Raw genomic sequence first — 22,068 nt, 5'->3', positions numbered from 1 at the left:
CACTAAATGCAGTTACTGGATGGATGACCGCCTACTCCAGGGAGCTGATGGCTGCGGAGCAGGTGGTGGAGGAGCGAGAGGCGGAGAGGGACAGCCAACGAGCCAGAGGGATGCCAAAGATCCGGGGTCAGGATGGAGCTGAGAGCTCCAGCAACCATAACGGATTCAGAGATCCATAGATCCATGGCAGAGCCGGAGCGACTGAGGAACAAGGTGGAGCTGGGGGGAGGGAGCGACGAGGGGTAACCAGGAGTGCAGTCCTAAGGAGATTGGGGGTCAACGCCTGACCAAGACCTGAAGGATCGTGTGACACTGAAAACTGGAGTAATGATGCTGAAAATTCAGCTTTGCATCACAGGAATAAATTTGATTTTGATGTAAACCAAAATAATATTTCACAAAATATAAATTTTCCCCTTTATTTTTGATCAAATAAATGGAGCCTTGATATGAGCATAAGAAACACTTTTTAAAAACATAAAAAAATCAATCCAATCCCTTACTTTAGAACGCTAGGGTACTTTCTGCCTTATTCTTTGATAAAAATGGGAAAAAGGTGTTCTTAGTAGCCTTTATAAATCAATCATACATTTTTCATTAGAAAAATATTTAACATAATATATTATAGCCCCTTGCAACAGCTAACGTTACTTCCACAGGCTACACACAGCAATATACACAACAGATGTGCATGCCCTCTTCACACCGTTCTTGTGATATAATAATAATTTAATAATAAAAATATACACACAGACCGCTCCACTGGGAACCCCACTTAACGGCAGCCGCGGATGTTATTGAAGGTGTCTGGTAGCAGTGGCTAATTTACTAAAGGTGTCTGAGCGTGATTGATCATCCAGATGAGATCACCAGGTGAAAGGTCATCATATGGATCATTCAATTTATGGATAAATTATTATTCATTGATTTTACTAATAGTTAGATTTGGCAGGCCTTCACAAAAGGATGTTTAATAAAAATTAAAAAGTACCTTGACAAACCTAGACACTTTGGGCATCAAGGGGGAAAGGGGCAGGTGCTCAAGCTGATAACTCACCTTCAAGGTTGGGTAAATTGTTGTCGCAGGTAGCATTAGGGTTGAGACAGGTTTTGTAGCAAGATGTATGACAAGGACTGTAATGCCATGTGCAATCGTCTGTTCCGGTATTGTAGTAGTCACAGTACACAGCTAAAAGGAAATAATTGATATGAGTATGAACATGTACAGTTGAGCTAAATGTATTACAATAAAACTGCAGTGCATTGTTGAAAGGTTCATTCACATTATTTTTTTTTCTTTTGTGAAAACAGTACCTGAAGATTCAGAATCATGAAAATCACATTTAAAGATTACAGAGAAATGAAGATGCTTACGGCAGATCTCAGGTGTTCTCCAGTTCACACAAACGTCTGCCTCATTGCAGGCTTGAGCATAAGCTGCCACAGCTGTACAGAGGCACTCACAGTCTCCACCTGTGTCACATGCACATGAGTCCTTCACACAGTTATCATAATATGGGTTTTGATCCACCTGTGGGAACAAGCATTTTCATCCTTAACAAATATGTGGGATTCTTGTATACCACACTATAGGGAACTCCATTTATTGACACAAAAGTCTTTGCAACTCTACCTTGTTATGACAGGCTTTGAATGGTCCCTTGATATCTTTGATGATGCTACATTGTATTTTTGCCCAGTTCTCTCGATTTGGGGTCTCAACGCATGGGTTAAAGTCTGGTTTTGCATCTGGGCAACTACTTAACACTTTCCAGCTGTCCACAAACTCCATTGCATTTGTAGTTGGCAAATTTCCCTGAGTGGTAAAGTCATCTTTTGCATCTCCATTGAAATTTCCACACAGGCCACATACATTGTCCTGTGAAAAAGCAACAGATCACAGATGTTGTACAATTGATCAAATTCAGGGACTATTGTACATGATCTGGAAGTATCCGTTCAAAACATGTAAAAAATTCAGGTCATCATTCATGATTTCTACTCACCATGTGCTGAGGTTGCAGAATAATGCGGACGGTGGTTTTGCGGTCCCACAAAATTGTCAGTCCGATGTTAGCATCAATGACAAGGTACATGCCAAAGTTTCTCTCAGTGTACCTGATCTCTGGACCACTTTTAGTATCAGTGGCTGTCACAGTCCCACCAGAAAGCAGCAGCATAGTCCTCTGTATAAGAGAGGAGTAAAAAAATAAAAAACGAAACAAGCAAAAAAAATCACAAACATGATAAACCACACAGTGACTGACATTGGGTCTATATTGCTTTGAAATGTTATAGAAGATGGGGAGAAAATCCATCATTGTCCTTTCAAATGTAAAATTGCATGCGCTATTATTGTATTATACCATACATAACAATAACATAAAATAAACTTAACATGCTGAACAACTTAGTTTGGTATTTCATTAAAAAAAAACCTAATTGCAGCATAATATTGAATATTTTGCCAAATATAACAGCTGTGTCCTTACCCCCAAAAGTATTTTAACAGCCTTTGAACATGTGGTTCCTGTTGTTCCACAAGGCATATTCTCAGTGATCACGTAAAAATTGCCAGTTTTATTTCCACAATTGTTCTGCAAAACAAGAGAATGTGACTTGTTGCCTCTAGACAGAAGGGGGTTATTTGTAATTTTATTTAAATAAAGATTCTGACCAAACGCACATACCTGAGCAGCAATATAACTGCAGCCTCCACTGAAACCAAATCTTTGCTGATCAAAGGTTCTGTAATGTCCGCTGCCATATATGGTGCATATTCCTGGACACTTGTAATGTGTGCATTTCCATTTCCCCCCTTGGCAAGTGCTGTAAATATAGAGATAGACTCAAATCTTGTGAGGTACTACACTATTATGCTATAGATGATTAAAGGCCAGGTTGTATTTTCTCATTATTTAGGGGATTTATGGTAATTCAGCTTTCAAGTGGCGACAGTAACTGAACTAAAAAAAAAAATGCAGTTTATGCAGTTTAGCACTAAAAAACAACTAAAACTGAAATATAAATGAAAATAAAACTATATATTTTAAAAAGTATCTAAAACAAAATGTCTTATACTTTAAAATTAAATTAAAATGGAAAACATGAAAACATCGGCTTTACAGACCATTTATTGCAATCTGTGGTTATCGTAGATCCTTGTTTATAAAACTGTCCATTATGTTTACACGGGCAGTTATCCGGCTTAACACAATGTCCTATGCCATCATCCAACAGACCTGAAGGACACTGGCAGCCAGACTGACAGTGCTCTGAGAACTGGAAAGAAAAACATTATGTCAAGCAAAATGCTGGTATCAACATTAATAATACCATCAGCAGAATCAAGTGATAGTCTTTGGTAAAGAAAAAGAGAGATGTTGGAATTTACACACTCACACAGTCAACTTTCTGTTGTGAACAAGTCTTTGCACACTCCAACCCATATTCATCTGGGGCCGCTGTACTGCAGTTGAAGAAAACCTTCGGCGAGGAACATACTGCAAAGATATCAGACGCAGATGCTTCATCATTCATTTTCATATTTTTAATTTTTATATCAAAAACCATATTTAAAGACTGTTTACATCAGACGCTTTGCATATAAGGGTGTACTACTCATATGACCATTTTATATTATATTATATAAAATAAATTATCATTGTTAAATTAAAGCAAAAGCAAACTTATTTCACCTAAGCAGCAGGTGAAAGTATTTTTTCATACCCTGAGTTTGGTTTTTCCAGGAATGACAGTGGAGTTTTCCTTTTATACAAATACTGGACAAAGACATCAAAGACATCAAAGATCAAACTCTATGAAAAACAAAGTCATTGTATAACTAGTGCATTAATACCTATATTATAATTCACTTACCAGTGTTCGTCCCTAACGGTGATCGACTTGCCGGGATTAATTTTCTGTCCGGTATGGAAACATGGACATTTTTCGCTTGGTACACACAGTCCATTCTCATCTTGGTAGAGTCCGTCTGGACATGCGCATCCATCAACAGGCACGAAGTCAACACTGCAGCTTTGGCGCTCCGAGGCGAGAGAAAGACAGGTACGCTGACAGGTCTGCAGCTGATAGGAGTAGTTCTGCGAGGCTGGGCAATTCTTTGTATACTTCTCTGTAAAGACCATTTTTTAAATAATAAATTAAGTTCTAAAGCAGTTTTGCAGAGAATAATGCAAAGGAAAAATGTTACACTGTACAAAATTTTATATGAATTTCTTTGTTAGTGTGAAAAACATTTATAAATCAAAAATAATCATACGATTTTCTTCAAATGCAATGACAATAGCAATGACAGCAAACTTTTTAAATACTTTTTTTTGCGTTTTGATCACTGAAATTTTCCCTCTCTATCCATCTACGTTTTCAAGCATCTTACCGCACACAATTTTTCGCCAGCCTTGGAGGGATATTCCTTTAGCCGCACAGGCGCGGACGTATGAGGAGACCACCGCACACAGACAGTCCTCACTCTTCTCACAGCTACAGCTGGAGTATTTGCATCTCTGAATGCACATAAACAGCTAAAATCACTGCATGTTGTGGAAGCTGGGATATATTGCATTCAGTTTATCATAGATTTGAAGCTAAATAGGATTTTACGTAAATTCTAATAAAATATAACAAAAGTACAAAACATTATTGCCTTAACTCAAACTAAAACTGAATCGAAACATGAAAATAAAAGCTAATTCCAACTATTAATAAATGCTGTAATACAACACAAATAATAGAAAATGAATGCTGAGTTAATTAGTTTCTAAAAGGTTAAGAAAATCTTTCAATAATCTGCAAATGTTTCAGACTGTACCTTGTAGTAGCTCTCTGGATTGACAGTGGTGTGACATTTGGCAAAGAGGCTTTCCTTGTCCTGCATCTTGGAACACCAGTGCTGGGCAAAGTTCTCTAAAAGCATCATAAAATATGGTATTTTTAAGCAATACTCCTGCTAAACAACAAAATGCATAAAAAAAAAACTTGCACCAAGTAATTTCATGTAAGAATACTGACTGATGCAACAGTATTAGAAGAATACTGCCAGCTGTTGATGTGGTTTTGATTAAGGTTTGGTTCAAATGAATTTGTGCACTTCTAAACCCTTCTGTAGATGTTTACAACAAATAAAATCAAAAATGATTGACTTTGCCAAACTGACTTCAGAATCAAAGAGTCTCTCACCGCTGTCACTGCTGTAGGAACAGGGGTCGTCCATTCTCTCAGTACGGTCGGGGCAGTTGAACGAGGACTTCCAGGAGTTTGCGAAGGAAACCGGCGTACCCTCCACCACTCCCTGAGGGGTCTTCAGATCATCTGACAGCACTTTGTTAAAATTTCCACAAAGACCTGCAAGAAGACAGAAATCACACATTACCGATCATGATGGATTCACTTTATAATTCAGATGTTTTATCATGCTTTTTTTTTTTTTTTTTTTTTTAAAGGGACAGTGCACATTAATTAACATTTTTTATTTTACACTCAAAATGTAAATGCGCCAGAGTTAGCTAGAGAGCTAATTTTCATCTGTAGTCCCTTGGCAGGTAGACACAGCATCATAATAAAATAAAAAAATACATGTAAAACAAAACAATTTAACAAAATGGATACATAATAATAATAAATACAATACAAAGAAGGGCAGTACCTAAGATAAGATAAACCAACTTTTAATGATTACAGTTTTGAGTGTTTTTAATCCATTTCTTAAGTGTAAATTTAAATGATAAATAGCCGGTGCTCTCTCTGAGTTCCATAGGGAGGCAGTTCCAATAATTTGAGGCCCGTACTGAGAAGACTGTTTGACCAAACTTACTACGTCTATACGGTACAACACAGTCTCCCCTGGTAACTGCCCTTGTTGCCCTGCCACTACTGTTCTTCTGATGTATAAATTCACCCAGTGGTGGAGGTGCAAGTCCATGTAAAATTTTAAAAATAAGGCAGGCATCTAGGTAATGTAAAAAACTATCAAAATTGAATACATTATATTTAGTAATAATATTGCAATGACGATAGCTAATAGGTTTTTGATCCAATATTTTTAAGGTTTGCTTATAAAGGGTTTCTATTGGTTTAAGAGTTGTCACGTTTGCCTGGGACCAGCTCGTAAAACAATATGATATGTGAGAAAAAAATCATGGCATACATAAAAAGTTTGGCTGCCTCTGTTGTTAAATAAGGCCTTATGTGTCTGAAGTTAGCCATATTATATCTAATGGTATTAGCCACCTTTTTTAACATGCTTTTTAAAAGTTAAATGAATTAATTTTTAAGACGGAGGTCTCACCACAAGTCTTGCCCTGGAGGCTTTGGTCCACAGTGATGTACACCTGCATGAGAGGCACTAGCTGAATCTGAACCTGCAGCCCAAAGGTGGTCTGAAGCATGACGTGAAACGATGACGGCATGAAAACCGTGAAGTCAGCTGAGAGAAAAAGAGTTAAAGACTTTGAAAAACACTTCATATATATATATATATATATATATATATATATATATATATATATATATATATATATATATATATATATATATATATATATATATATAGTTATATATTTAGCACATAGGCTCTAAAACACAGAAAATAAATAAAGAGTTTCTTCTCCCTCACCTGTAATGTAAGGAAGTAAAATATCTGCGTTGTGCTGTACTGACCCATCAGCTTTAATAATCAGAGGCTGAAGAAGAAAGACCACAGTGTCAGTTGACACTGAAGACTAACATTTCTTGCATTGCAAACACGGGAATATACCACATTTTAAAATATATTAAAATAGAAAAATAGAAGCAGAGATCGCAGAGGTTTTGGTGTCTTCATCTTTAGGTTGATGCAAGCAAATTTCATTTGTACAGGTCTTGATATACGGCTCACGGTTCAAAACCCAGCTACAAGAAGACCATTTCTCATCCTTCAAAAGGTCTTTTGATCTTAGATTGATGTATCACATCACACACTCATACTGTCAAAAAAACTTGTTTGCTATAAAAGCTAAATATACAAGATTGAGGAAGTTAAGAGGTGTACGCACAATTTTAAGGTCGTTGTAAAACAGCACCACAACAGACTTTAAACAGGTATCAGTTTGACGAGTATAACAAGGAGCAATCTCCCCCAGTATGCTGAACTTGGTCTGGTTACAGTCCTACAAAAACATGAAATTGACATTTATTAGGAAATTTCACATATTCCTAAAGCATGGATACAAACTTAAATCCCAACATGTTTTAGCAATTAAATAAGGTGTAGTTAGTAACTAAGACATGCTCACTTTTGAAAGCACATAGTGACAATCTCCATTGAAAGTGAATTCTTTCCCGTCAAAGGTGGTGAAGTGAGATCCTTCCTCTAAAGAGCACAGGCCAGGACGGGGGATACTCGTACAGACCCATTCTCCCTCCTCACATACACTGAAATACACCATACAATTACAAACAGATGCTGAAAACAATGAGCTTCAGCGGTTAACATGATAAATCACAGTTCTGAAGTTTTTATGTATTTATAACCATTTTCCCATGGCATCATAATTTAGCATTTTGTCAGGCATATGCATTTAATAGTATATTGACGTATATAAATATATTTCTTCTATACAAGTAAAATACAGAATGCACTGGGATATAAAAAATATTTGCCATACATATATATATATTAGAAATATGAGTATAACCGAGTTAGATGTGATTTATTACCATTCTCCCTCATCTTTGTGTAGGATCTCTCCTGTGTTGTAGATGTGGTCATGCTTGCACTTACACCTTTCTGATGGGATGCAGCCTTTGTTTGAAATGTCATCAAACACAGTTCCTATAATGAAGACACAATGCATCAATATCTTTATGTGGATCCTAAAGAAATAAGTAAAAGACACTAAAACTTTATTACAATTTAAAATAATATATATATATATATATATATATATATATATATATATATATATATATATATATATATATATATATATATATATATAATTCTTCAATTCATCCTTCTTCAGTGTCACATGATCCTTCAGAAATTTGGCACTCAAAGAAAATGTCTTATTATCACTGATGTTGAAAACAGTTGGGCTGCTTACTCTTTTTCAGGATTATTCAAAAATATAAATCTTGTAACATCAAAAAGTAAATTAATTGTATTATTTGATTTGTTTTATTCAACAAGGATGCATTCAATTAATCAAAAGTGACAGTCACTTTTGATTAATTGAATGCATCCTTGATGAATAAAATGACACAAGACTTTTGAACAGTAGTTTATATTAATAAATAATGGTTTATATTATAGAAATAGTGGTGCTGACCTGGCGGACAGAAGCAGCCATCAGTGTTGTGTTCCTCACATAGTGAGTTTGTGTTTTGGTGTGAGCATGTGTCCATACAGGGGGAGCCGCTTTCAGAATGTACCATATTGTAGGGACATGTCACAGCTGCACGAAAACACAAGACACACAGTCTTTACATCTGCTAATAATAATAAAAAAGAACAGCTCAAGAGAAAAGAATCCCATCATTTCCACTGGGATTATCAAGGTACTTACCACAGAATGCTGCCGTTCTCCAGTTCGGCGGAGCTCCTCCAGCGTGAGAGCACAGACGTGAATATTCAGACAGAGACGCACAGATCGCAGAGGTTTTGCTGTCTTTATCTTTAGTTTGACGTGAGCAAATATCATTCGTACAGGCCTTGATATACGGCTCAGGGTTCAAAACCCAGCGACAGGAAGACCATTTCTCATCCTTCAAAAGGTCAGCACAATCTGTCTGCTGTTGTGAAAAGGACATGAAACATCTTGAATCTCAAAGGTTCATATTAGGTAACAAAACTAGAATTCTGAGTTGCTTTTGGGACATAGAGAATCATAAACTTTCTTCTATAACTTACAACTTTTTCACATTTGTTGACCACATTTTTCTCATCTACGTTTTCAAAAGGATCTTCGCAGGCATGCATTGGGTTGCGAACTCTGTGCTTATTACCAAACTCAACATAGCCAATCCTCCGTCCTGCAATGAATAAGACATTTGACCTGGGATATTCTTAAAACTCTTGGAGATACATCAAATTTGAAATCCATGAGGTATAATCATTCATACTGTTCACAATTGGCTAAAAGTGACTACATATTGAAAAGTAAGAATTCAGGCTGTAAATGTGACTTACCGGAGTCAATGAACTCGTTATACACTGGGACGCCATTGAAATCGCCACACAGCCCACAAGTGCGATTGGAATATTTGGAGTCGAGTTCCACCTAACAAAGGACCAGATAGAACTTCATTGTTACATCAATTGCCATAATTTTTTTGGCCGTTTGGATTTTATGTCAGTATTAATGTTATGTGATTAGAACAAGCAAAAGACTAGAATATGGAATAGACATAATATGTGTTGAGTCTTGTAGGAAAAGGCCAGTGCCCGCCCTTGGAAAACAATGGTGGTAACAATACAATGGTACCAAATTATACCATAATTATATATTTATTATTATTCGTCAGTGTTATACACCAGTGAATATTACTTGCCGACTGAAATTCAGTATTGGAAACAACCATGTTCATCAGGACAGATATACTGTACATTTCAGTTTGTAACGGACCATTGCCTTATATAGCATTTATTGTAACTCCACGTTGCTTCATCTTGCACAATATGCTCAATCATTCACTGTCTGGTCACTCCCTTGAAATGTCTGCTACTGGTTTCCTGTGGTGTAAACTAGTTATCGACAATTAAAAACTGTCGTGTTGTGCAATAAATACATTCTGCTCCTTCAACTTCAACTCAAAAGATTATGAACGTCAAAATGCCATAAAAGCCAAACACCTGTTCTTAAACATGTTGTCTTCCTATGACTAGAAAACGCCATCTCCATCGTGATTTTAAAGTAGCCTACTGGGTCTGTCAATCATGTATTTCGACGTCTGAATTATTGACAGTTTGCTATCCTGCCCATCAGTGAGCTCGGTATTCGGTTGTGACATACAGAAAATATGCTGATTGACCAATTAAAATTTAGATTATTTTTCCATTCTAAAAAGCATAATGTACCCTTTAAAGAATATACTGCTCCACAACTATAACAATGAAATTCTACCTTCAAATTATAGTTTTGGGTAACGATAGGATAAAATGAAAAACCATGAAACCAAATTCATGGAAAGAAATGGGCACTGCTTTAAAAGATGGAGGCTGCAAAACAACTAAAATGACCATGAAGAGGAAAAAAAAAAAAAAACTTGTAGAATCTATGGTACAATATTAAGAAATGCTAACCTAGAAATGTTATTTAAGGGAGCTATTTCTACCTGATCTAATCCTTAAATGTCATTTTTATCACAGAAATCTAGTGTATACTGTAGATTAATTAGGTTAATATTTTTGGGTTGAATAAAATAGAATAAATTAGATGTTAACACAGGAAAACTTTTGCATATTCAGTGGAGAAAAACACTTAAAGGCTTTACTCAGTTCAACCCATTTTCATCATCCTCATGTCAGTAAGTATATGCTGGTTTTGTCACACCTAAAGTTTGCAACACACACCAGGTTTTGCTCCGTGCCGAGTTATACAGTTGAATCTGTTCATTATAATATAAATAATGGAAATAATAGATTGATCGCACCGTGAAAGAATTCATTGATCATAACAGAGATTGCGATGAACAAAGAGTAACAGTTTTTTACTGATTATAAAAGGAGTGCTCTTTGCTGGCTTTCTAGGCTAAAATCCATTCGAAATATAGAACTTTTGTTTTTTTTTGGGCCGCACACTCTTTGCAGAGTTTTGTGAATGACATACGTATAGTTATGTGGGATTCACTCTCGAAATAGCAGTGACTGACATAGTGATAACCAGAGCAATGGATGAGACAAAATATGTTAAAATGTGCATTAAGACTAGAGCACCCTCACTAATTTCAGAAGGACCTCAGTGATTTATTTGTAGAACAAAATCACTGGGCCTGGCTGATAAGTTTTTATTGTAGAACTATATATAAAAATAATAAAATACAAATGCATTAAATAAAATAGTTGAAGTTGAAAATACAAATGCACTAAATTAAATAATTTAATAAATGCATATTTACAGTTCGCACTTAAATAAGTATTGCATAATGAAATAAATAGAACAATATTTAAAAGTGCATATCCAGTCTTGTGAGTGGAGAGGTTTGTGCTCGTGCATTTTATGGATGTGCTTTCGTGCTACATTACTGCGCTCTCGACATTTTGTCAGTAAGATAGACATGCCCCTGTTTGTCTTGTCTCAAGATGCACACCAATAATGTGTTTTCTGAGCAATGTTTATGAAAAATTATTTAAATGTCCTAATTGAACTATGGCCTAATCCTGGTTTCTGTCTGTGAACATAGGCTATATTTTTACTGTATTTAGCGTACTGATTTAATCCATGAATCTGACTCAATTACTGATCGGTTGTCCATCTTGGAAGGAATAAAGCAAGTTTAGTGTATTTTAGGTTTTTGAATCTTTTAATAACTCTGATATCCATTTGAAAACCTGTTAATAAATATGTATTTTGTGCTCATGATGAACCAAACTAGACTACAAGCTCACCATAACAGCATCATTTTTATTCCACTTGACAGTGATGCCCATTTTGGAATAGAGTCTGGTGTAAATTGTGTTCTCTTCCACAAGAATCCCTGCGAGTTGCACCGGCAGCTTTACTCTGAACAAGAGAAAAGATTCAAATGAAAGATTGACCAACCAGAATACATTTTAAAGCCTTTTCAATCTGTAAAAAAGATTTAAGCAGCAGCTGGGATTCCCAGAATCTTACTTTTCTTCATTGACTAGGACCTGTTTCTCTGTCAACTCAACACCGATGTCATTGATGGTAATCAACACCCTGCTGATCTTCGGCCCAGTGCTGTTTTCTGTTCTCTTCACGTGAACCGAGAACTGGTGAATGAGGCTTTGGCAGTCAGACACCAGGTTATACTCGCACATGCCTGGGAACTGGTACACGTCTCCATCGAACGTCTTGAAGTGGAAGTCTCCCCACATGCTGCAGATGCTGTTGACATGGTTACTGGGATAGACTGAAGAGAGAAAGAAAGAAAAAAAGGAAGAAAGAAAGAAATATGAAAAGTTTGAGAGAATCTAAAGCATTTGGCAAATTTTTGTTCTTCTACCACAGGTCATAAATTAAAATATAATTCATTAAAAATCATTTAAACACAAATTTGTGTGGCATTTGGAAAGTTGATCACTGAAATAATGTATGTATGTAAAACGTAATGTATTATTAAAAAAAATCCATGCTTACAGATGTTATATAAATGTATTTAAATTTGAACTATATGTCCTTAAACTTTAATTACAATTATGCTCTCTGTTTGTAAACTCAATGACAATTCAGTAATGCATATGACATACTCAGATAACTTTCGATTTGGTCACTTTCACATTTGTACGAAACGGTCAATCCACAAATTCATGCAAAATTGAACAAGCTGAACTTCAAGTCATCATGAAGGGAAGTAAATAAACGTTGTCACTTTTTTGCAACTGGAAATATTTAGTAACTTCTGAGGCAAGTCATCAATGGTCAACTGATCGTATCAGGTTCAGGTGACGAAACTATGATCTTCACAACTTGAAACTATTCATTTCACATTTATTTTTTAACTTAATAACTGATGTACATACTTAAATTCTCAAACACTTAAACATTATTAATAATAATAATAATTATTGTTATTTTAAAAAATCATTTTTTGGGGATATTTATTCAAATATGGGATTATTAACCTTTAGAAAAATAATTAATTCATTCAAAAATAGAAATATTTATCATCAAAGCTTTTGGAGTATAATAATAATAATAATAATAATAAAAAATCTAAATTAATTAATTAATTAAAATAAAATAAAATAAAATAAAATAAAATAAAATAAAATAAAATAAAATAAAATAAAATAAACGAGACAAATGAAACCCCTTAAGAATAATTTCAAGTAGGAGGTTTTTGACTGAAAGTTGACTCTTACCCATGGTTGAATTAACCTGAATGCCGGTAAGTGCCAGAAGCAGTACGGAGACCGTGGATGCTCTCCACTCCATGGTGAGAGAGGTCTACAGGTACAGCTCCAGAACTGTTGGATTTTTTTTTCATACCATCTTTTATATAATTTCTCACATCTTTCTCTCTCCACCCTGCAGGGAGGGTCTGCCAGCTTTCTGTGGTGTGTGTTACAGAAAAAAAATCAACCTGCTATTACAAAAGGCCAGTGATGGCATGTGTGTGGGTGTGTGTGTGCGTGCGTGTGTGTGCGTGTGTGTGTGTGTGTGTGTGTGTGTGTGTGTGTGTGTGTGTGTGTGTGTGTGTGTGTGTGTGTGCGAGCAGCAGTTTTTCTGCCACTCTCAGCAATGTTTTATGAGACGTTTATTAAAATATATTCAATGAATATTATATTTACAGCAGAGAGTTAATCATTTACAGCTTTTGAGGATTAGAAAAAATAACATTCAACTCTAAATCCTGCAAAATAAATATACAATGAGTGATTAATAAACCATTCAGCAGCTGATATGGGGAACGGATTGAAGACTAATGGTTTTGTGCAAATAACTAGAGTTTTAGTGTCCTGAGTTACTTTGTAGACCTGCATATGAATTTCTCAAGTAGGATATGATCATAAATGTGTCAAAAGTATCAAATTTCCCATCAAGCTTGCAGCAATATGCCAGTAAATGTTGTGTGATCATGATTGCACGTTAGGTTTGAACATCCTGTGTGTGTTGCAGATAATCTGACGTTCAGCATCTCTGCAGGTACACAGGTGTGACTCAAGCTGAATGCCACCAGTGCTTTCACAAATTAAAACAAACTGACCGTCCACCATCCGGCAGCGCTCATATCATTCTCCTTTTCTTGTTCAAGATATCAGACTTGTAAGAAATGTGATGTCACGCATAACCGTTTATGAGTATTTCTTCAGCTATTTTTTTAAGCATGTTTGACCCTGGGGACCTTTCGAAAAATAGTTCATCCGGAAACTAAAGATTAGTCATCAAAAAATTTTACAGTATTAACAGCAGTATAAAATGGAACAAAATAAAACAATAATTACGTTTTTTTTAAAAATTTAATAAAAAGTAATTCCAAAAAAAAGAGTAAAAAAATCTGAATTAATAAAATTAAATAAATAAATAAAAATAAAAATATCAAAGAGTAAAAAAAAAACTGTATTAGCCTAGTCTAGCATAGTGCCGCCCCAAGCCTTAATGGAGCCTTAAGCAGAATTTTAAATGCCACCAGTATGACTGATTATTTTCAATGCAATGATTATTTGCACATTTAACACACAGATTATCAATTTTATTTACTGAAGCTGTTTTCCATACAACATACCAATTTTTTACCCTTCTATGATTTTTAATTGTAACAGTAGCAAATTTAAAGTGTACTGAAAAGTAGCTAAATCAACAAGCAGACAGTGCATTTATGGAACAGAATGTTATTTTAGCAACATAAATTATTAAACATCCATCTAAAACATCAACTATTAATCTAACTCAACTCGAAACAGCTCAATCTTTTTTCTCTCAGATACGACACACAAACAGTCAAAAACACACACACTTCAACACAGTTTTACACACTGATGAGATAAATTCAAAACAATACTACAAAAAAACAGTAATAAATATATAAATGTAACATTATCCCATTTTTGAAGATCCTCTTCAACATCGCAGGCTATCCTGAACCTGAACAGGCCAGACAGCGGAGGTGAAGTCCTCTCACATGCCTGATGTCCTTGTGTCATTGTTCACAAACAAGATAGGAAAATGTTTAGTCATGTTGTCCATAAAACACTGCACTCTGTTAGTATTACCTGATGTAAACTATGAAACAGTTGTGACAGTTACTGTATTGAAATGCAGGCGCTGCACTTCTTATGCCATTTCAAAAGTACAAATGTACACATTAATTGGATATGATTCACAGTTACAATTTTACTAGTGGCCTGACCAACCACATGAGATGTACCTTTGAGCTATTTCAGAGAAATGTATGAATCATTTGAGCAACATTACAATAGCAACTGATAATGTAGGAAACCGCAGACTAATGTACACAATCAGTTGCATGATTAAGCAATCGCAACTTGATCAAAAGATCAAAAATGTTATGATGTGCACAAGTGACTAAATGAAGTGGAGGTTGAAAAAGTAGTTTTGAGAATTGAATTTCTGTTTAGAGAAATGCACCAAAGCCACGGAGACAAACTGTAAGCCGTAAGCTGGCCCTTTATCCACCGAAGGTTCTGATTGGTGTGTGATCAATTCTGACTCCTAGTGTTTCCACTTGGGTAATTGTGTGCTAACTGAGCTCAAAACTGTGCAGGCTTGAGTGAACAATACTGAATGCTAGTGCTTTCTAAATGACCACATGGTGTAAGCACTGAGAAATGTAGGGATTTGTGTGTAGAGTTTTGCAGTAACATATATATATATATATATATTAGTGCTGTCAAAATTAGCGCGTTAACGCATTCGATTAATTTGAAATATTTAACGCGTTAAAGAAAAATAACGCAATTAACGCGGTTGCAGTTTTTTTTATTTCCAGTTGTGGCCTATGTGTGTTCAACGTGCAAAGAAATATGGATAAGACCAAGGAAGGACTTTTAGACGGAAAGTTTCAGTATAAAACTCTGCCGGATTACTCTTCAGTCTGCCACAAGAAACATTACTCTTCATTTAGTCTGCCATAAGAAACAGCAACATTAAAATCATGAACTCAAATGTCATTGTTTAAATAAAAAAAAAAAAAAACAATGACCGTAACAGTGCGTAAATCAGACCTTTCTGTAATGCTAACGTTAATAAGCTTAAACAAAAATAACGAAATAATTGTGTAGCGGAGTATTTTTTTAACACATTGCCGCGAACTGTCAATCACTCCTGTGCGCGTGCATCACTGTCCTCCTCGCAGCTGCAGCAACTTGCGCTCTCTCTCTTCATCAAGCTTTAAAACAAAAAGGGGACAAAAATATCATATTGTCTTTGTGCATAGTCTATAGATTAATTAGATAAATGAATATCTAAATTTGTGCCTTGCCGTCTATGGTATTTTTTTAGAACTTAGAAAAAAGATGCTGCAGCCAATGAACAGCCAGCGGGGGCTGCAGGACGACTCAACCTCCGCAGACAGTTTTTAATGTTTATCAGACAATAAATACTCAAGATTTTGCTTTAGTATAACTCACAACAAGTTTCACACACCTTCTCCGGCCACGTTGAGTTGTTGACACTTAACAGTGGGAAAAGCGACACATGCGCTATTCACTTGTATAACTTAAGGGTGAATGGGTAATGTAGTTTCTGCTCTGGGTGGGATGAATTAGGAAGCTTGCATTGTGAAGGGCGCTCTGAAAATCGGCAGTGCAGGTAAAAGATTAAAACCTCTATTAAAACAGATGTCCAAATGAGCGTACCGGTACGCTAAAAGCACGTTCTGGGCGCATGGAGAGGTGGCAGTACACTCAAGAGCTATATTTGGAAGTGGCAGTACTGAGTACAGGTGCGTACTGGCCCACTTAAAGCACTGGCAATGACTATACTTTGGAATTTTTTTGCAGTCCACTTAGAATTCAACATGGAAATCATTTTTGTTTTTTATTGGCATTGATTGTTTTGAAATTCAAATGGTACTTACATGCCTGTGTTTTTATTTCTGTAATAAATATGGCTTTCAAGCCAACAGTTAATTTGGAGGATATTGATGGTTTATTGCAGGTATGTTGTTTACATGAGAAAATCTGTGTTACAAGTTAAACAAAAATTCCAATAAACAATCATATTTTGAATTTAAATAGTTTCTTTGTCTTGAGTTTACATCAATTATTTACATTTTACATTTAAATATCCAAAAAGTTTCAGTCTTTTAATTGCGATTAATCGCGATTAATCGCGATTAATTTTAAAAAATTGGTGCGATTAATTAGTTAATTTTTTTTAATCGATTGACAGCACTAATATATATATATATATATATATATATATATAATGTTTAATACTGTTTAACCGGTAGTTATTATATATAAACCTGAAAAACCTTTCGAGTTTTAAACATACACCACTGCTAGTTTTCATTTCACACTTGCCTGTTGGACTCATGTCTTAACGCAACTCATTGTTATACACATTAATCACAGAGAAAGAAATAATAAAATGCATGCATTTATTTCATGAACTCGATTTATCCATGCATTTAGATCAGGCTTTAAAATTTCTCGGATAACATTGAATGCCTGCATTTCTGAATGACTGTGAGGTTAAATGCAAACATGTAGTCATTCATGTTTTGTATGCATTTAGGGTGCATGAGAGGTTTGTGCAGGCATTTATACTTTATGTCAGACTTTTATTTTTTGCATGCATGCATGTGTTGTATGCTGTGTATTGGAGGTTTATGCATGCATTCATTTTTATCTCATCCCTCATGCTTTTATCACATATACTCGGTTCATTAGAGCACAATGGCAGATGCTCTCAGGAGGAGGTGGATGCAGACAGTTGTGGACCCTCCACAGAGATGGACCGCAACCCATCACCTCCACCAGAGGAAGATAAGACTGAGACTACGGTGTACAGCAAACACTGACTCTTCTGTTTTTTAGTGTTATCACTTCTCTTTTATATATTTTAATAAGTACAGGTCAGATGAAAAATATTGGTATGTTTTAAAGTTTTCTTTTTTTAAATCACATTTCAATATAATTTGACCCTTTTTAATTATAATTGTCTTTATAATTTGTATCATAATTGTATAAATATTATTCTAAAGTAATATATATATATATATATATATATATATATATATATATATATATATATATATATATATATATTAATCTCTGTCTATCATCAGAAACTTTCTCGAAGTTGTGCAATTCCTTCATTTATTTCCTAATATATAGTTAAATCACCTTCTAGATGGTGACAGATCAAGAAAATGGGCTGAGTGATTCTTCAGGGGAACTGACAGAGGACTTGTGTAAAGTATGGGACATATGTATGAGGCAAACTGAAACAAATTGGATTCAACACCCTTCAGAATAGTTGACATAGTTTTGTAAATACTATCCTGCTAATTCTGTTGAATGAAAACATGTCTGACTTGTTATCTGGATCTCAGCTCTGTGTTGCTTCTGCTGCTCGGGGACAGTGTTCCACCTGCGGAAACTTGCAGGTCAGTGCTGATAAAGCCCTGTTACAAAATTTAAGAAAACTTCGCAATATATGCTGCATTCTACTGTATGTGGTTGTTTGACTTGCATTACTGTGGCTTCCTCAGGCTCCTGCTCATGTGCCAGTGTTAGCCTGATGTCGCCCCCGTGTGGCTGGAGAGGATTCAACAGCAGCCGTCTGTGTTTCATCATGAGCAGCTGCACCAGTGGTCAGTGATATTTCAAAATGTTGCTAAAGGTACTTAAAAAAAGGCACAAACTTATGCATATATTTATTTTTCCCATGAGTGATTTTTGCTTTTTAGAAATTAACATTAAATACACATTCACTACTACTAATAAATAACCAACATTAGCTTTTTATTATTCATTTGTATACATGTTAATATTTAATATATAAATCATATATAATTTGTTGAATTTATATTTTAAATAATTAAAAAGGTTAACATTAAAAAGTACGTAAGTTAACTGGATATCAGTTCATATTTATTGTTTGTTTTTGTGTCTTTATTATTGTTTATATTAGTTTTTTATGAACTTTATAAAAACAAAATGTGTTAGTTTGGGACCAAATGTTGGCTTAATAGCCAATATTTAGTTATTAGTTAAATAGTTGTTGATAGTTTATGCATTTGATTGCTTAATGAATAATTAATAAGTTTAGGTAATTCTTATTTATGTTAATATTTCTTATAAAAAATAATATATATTAAAGGTTATATATTCACTTAAAATTGTAAATTCATCAACATACTTCAAATGAATTGCCATTTTACATTAAAATACAAAATAGAAATTCAAAATACTTACATTTGATATGTTTTAACGCTAGTTTGAATTAATAAAACGGATTTGAGCCTCTCAAGTATTGGGACGCCAAACACACTCTCTCTCTCTCTGCAGTGGATTTGCTGGTTAAGGTTGGGGAGCTGGTGGATAAGCTCTTTGATGAGGATGAGGAGATGATGAAGAGTTGGGTGTCCACCCCACCCAGCAACAATGACCCAAATAAGGACACACAGAAGGACATTGTGTCCTCTCTGCTTGAGGCCGCCGCACAGCTTAGGTGAGACACGTTAATTAAGGTGATGTGACCTTCTGCTCGTCTGTCTGTCCGAACTGTTTACTACCAACATATCCTTCTGTCTGCTGCTAGAGGAAGAGATGACGTTCCACCTGAATCTGATTAATGTTGTTTTACAAATATGAATTTAGGCTCACATTTTGTAGGTCAGAAAGTCCAGAGGATCTGGAAGTGTGTCTTCATTCACTCAAGCTTCTGATTACAGTAGAAGAGGGCATGCAGGCATTGGGTGACACACACACACACACCGACCCTGAAAATGTATTTATATTTAACGTTTTTGTTAGGGGCAATAACATTCTCACTTTAGCTACACATTGGCATTCCTTCTCTGATATTCAGTCACTTATGCTCACCAAGGCTGCATTTATCTGATCAAAAATACAGTAAAAACTGTAATATTGCTGTTTAATATAATTTATTCCTATGATGCAAAGCTGAATTTTAAGATATCATTACTCAAGTCTTCAGTGTCACGTGATCCTTCAGAAATCATTCTAATACACTGATTTGATGCTCAAGACGTTCCTCATTATTATCAATGTTGAAAACAGTTGTGCTGCTTAATATTTGTGTTGAAATGGTGATACACTGTATTCAAGATTCAGCATTTAGTTGAAATAGAAATCTTTTGTAACATCTTTACTGACATTTTTGATCAATTTAATATGTCCTTATAGTATACATTTTTATTTTATGCAGTGATTTCTTGTTTTTACCTCGTCTCCAGTGTCAGATGCATTGCTTTGTTTGTTGAATGTTTGCTGTTGTATTGCTGTTTGGTTTCATAATGTTTCTTTATTCATATCAGGTTCAGAATTATTAGGAAGTCTTATTCGCATCCTGCAGTTCAGCGCTGAATGCCGTCAGAGCCGAACAGCTGGAAACTCACAATCAGACGAGAGTCAGAAAGAAGAAGAGAAGCAAGTGAAAGATGAACAGCTAAAAGCTTTAGTTGAAACCACAGCCGAGTTCCTCTCAGCCATCCTTATAGAACTGAAAAAGGTGAGATTGGCAGCTACAAAACAGTAATACATTATTCAATTCTAACTTGTTATCATTTCAATAAAAAAAATATATATAAATTAAATTTAAAAAAGTATTATACAAGTATAATTTTGTACAAATATTCTATATTATATTATAAAAAAAATAAAGTTATGTTTACGATAATAAATAATAAAACTAAATTAAATTCTAAGTTTTATGTATTATTATGTTAAATTATATTATAAAAATGTGATGTATAAAAAATGTACATTTTTACAAATTTACAAACAAATACATTTTATTTTACAATATATACATTTTAAGTTAATATATAAAATAGTATACTATATTAAGAACAAATTGTGTTGTATTATATTATACTATGAAAATATACAATTAATTTCTAAATTCCTAAATTAAAACATACAAATGTTAAATATATTACATATTCCTTTATTGAAACTTCCCTTTAATCTTCAGGATCTGTTATCATCCATAGTCAAGGAAGAGAGAAGCTGTGTGTCTTCGGTTGGCACTCTTGTACCTCAACATGTAACAGCGCTACGCTCTTCTCCTCCTTTTTTTGTAATTTTTTTTTTTTTTTACACACACTTGGAGTGTTTACTGATGTTCCCTGCTAAAAAACCCATCAGGTGTCCTGCAAACGTGCGTGCCACGTCTGTGCTGTGATCACCTCCCTCATTTGCTTTCCAAATGGCCAACAGAACGGGGAGAAAGGGACTACTGCGCACTTCCCGCGTATGTGACGCCAGCAGGAATATAGCAGCTCTTTAATTAAGAGTTGGGATTGATATGCAGAGCGTGCTGCATTCTTATGGAAATGTGGTGTGTAGGAGGAGGACCTGAGAGAGACACAGCCAGACACTCAGCTGGGATCTCAACCTGGCCTGAATGGAAAGCAGATGGGGGCTAATTTTAACCACGTTTACGTGATTTTAAGCCACTGGCTTTTTGTTTTTGAGGGAATCTTGGTTGGCCTGAAAAGGCCATATGCTCAGGTTTACAAGGACTTTTGATTGACATGTGTCTGTTTTTAGCTCTACCTGAGGAAGATCTGACAGTCTCACCTCAAGCTGAGGAAGCCCTTGAGTTTGTTAGATCCAGACCACTGAGTGTTTGAGAGAACGCTTAACTGATACGAGATGACAGAAGACTGGTTGAGATGGAGGAATCGCTGTTCATGTAGAAGTGAAAGCATCAACATTGATGATTAGCAGCTGTCAATCAATCATCATCCAACTGATGCCCAGAACATGCACCATGACCTAAAATGCACTTCGCCCACTTTCTAGTCTACTATGTTAGATGTTTACAACAGCCAGTAAAACTCATACATTTGGATTGAAATGCACACAAACCCCAAACCTTTGACATTTAGTAACTGAGCCATCTTATTTATTTTATTATTTATTAAGGCATACAGCAGAAATGCACGAGCAAATAAACTGACACATTAAATTGATCAAAAGTGACAGTTAAGACATTCATAATATTACACAATTGTTTTGAACTTTCTATCGATCAAATCCTGAAAAAATACATATATTAACCAGCACAACTGTTTCAACATTGATGATAATAATAAGTGTTTATACTGTATTTTTGTTCAGATAAATGCACCTTTGTGAACATAAGATGAATGTTTTATTTTTTTTTACTTTTTGGCATTTTTACAGTCAAAATTGACATTATTCACACTTTCTTAATACATGCC

At 35.0% G+C, this 22,068-nt stretch overlaps 1 protein-coding gene and 1 pseudogene across 3 annotated transcripts in view; one reads left to right on the top strand and one right to left on the bottom strand.

Annotated features, from left to right (window-relative positions):
* The window catches only part of LOC127947043 (mucin-2-like), a 37,138-nt gene extending 23,930 nt beyond the window's left edge, over nucleotides 1-13,208 (bottom strand). For all 3 annotated transcript variants that reach the window (XM_052543943.1, XM_052543945.1, XM_052543944.1), the window contains exons 1-25: nucleotides 13,046-13,208; nucleotides 11,832-12,093; nucleotides 11,606-11,720; nucleotides 9,188-9,278; nucleotides 8,909-9,030; nucleotides 8,565-8,790; nucleotides 8,328-8,453; nucleotides 7,717-7,831; nucleotides 7,293-7,431; nucleotides 7,053-7,166; nucleotides 6,635-6,701; nucleotides 6,308-6,445; nucleotides 5,200-5,364; nucleotides 4,832-4,926; nucleotides 4,400-4,526; nucleotides 3,880-4,135; nucleotides 3,730-3,782; nucleotides 3,403-3,503; nucleotides 3,131-3,282; nucleotides 2,691-2,829; nucleotides 2,493-2,597; nucleotides 2,007-2,186; nucleotides 1,634-1,879; nucleotides 1,375-1,531; nucleotides 1,058-1,189 (exon numbers count right to left, since the gene is read on the bottom strand). In XM_052543943.1, the coding sequence (XP_052399903.1) occupies nucleotides 1,058-1,189; nucleotides 1,375-1,531; nucleotides 1,634-1,879; nucleotides 2,007-2,186; nucleotides 2,493-2,597; nucleotides 2,691-2,829; nucleotides 3,131-3,282; nucleotides 3,403-3,503; nucleotides 3,730-3,782; nucleotides 3,880-4,135; nucleotides 4,400-4,526; nucleotides 4,832-4,926; nucleotides 5,200-5,364; nucleotides 6,308-6,445; nucleotides 6,635-6,701; nucleotides 7,053-7,166; nucleotides 7,293-7,431; nucleotides 7,717-7,831; nucleotides 8,328-8,453; nucleotides 8,565-8,790; nucleotides 8,909-9,030; nucleotides 9,188-9,278; nucleotides 11,606-11,720; nucleotides 11,832-12,093; nucleotides 13,046-13,118 (3,496 nt within the window). In that variant the 5' untranslated portion in view covers nucleotides 13,119-13,208. The remainder of the gene's footprint in view (nucleotides 1-1,057; nucleotides 1,190-1,374; nucleotides 1,532-1,633; nucleotides 1,880-2,006; nucleotides 2,187-2,492; nucleotides 2,598-2,690; nucleotides 2,830-3,130; nucleotides 3,283-3,402; nucleotides 3,504-3,729; nucleotides 3,783-3,879; nucleotides 4,136-4,399; nucleotides 4,527-4,831; nucleotides 4,927-5,199; nucleotides 5,365-6,307; nucleotides 6,446-6,634; nucleotides 6,702-7,052; nucleotides 7,167-7,292; nucleotides 7,432-7,716; nucleotides 7,832-8,327; nucleotides 8,454-8,564; nucleotides 8,791-8,908; nucleotides 9,031-9,187; nucleotides 9,279-11,605; nucleotides 11,721-11,831; nucleotides 12,094-13,045) is intronic.
* Nucleotides 13,209-18,002: 4,794 nt separating this feature from the next.
* On the top strand, nucleotides 18,003-21,412 carry LOC127946882 (protein saal1-like; annotated as a pseudogene).
* The last annotated feature ends 656 nt before the right edge of the window (nucleotides 21,413-22,068 follow it).

Source organism: Carassius gibelio, chromosome A25 (assembly GCF_023724105.1).
Source record: "Carassius gibelio isolate Cgi1373 ecotype wild population from Czech Republic chromosome A25, carGib1.2-hapl.c, whole genome shotgun sequence".
NCBI classification, from domain to species: domain Eukaryota; kingdom Metazoa; phylum Chordata; class Actinopteri; order Cypriniformes; family Cyprinidae; genus Carassius; species Carassius gibelio.
This window is presented reverse-complemented; position numbering and strand designations above follow the sequence as displayed.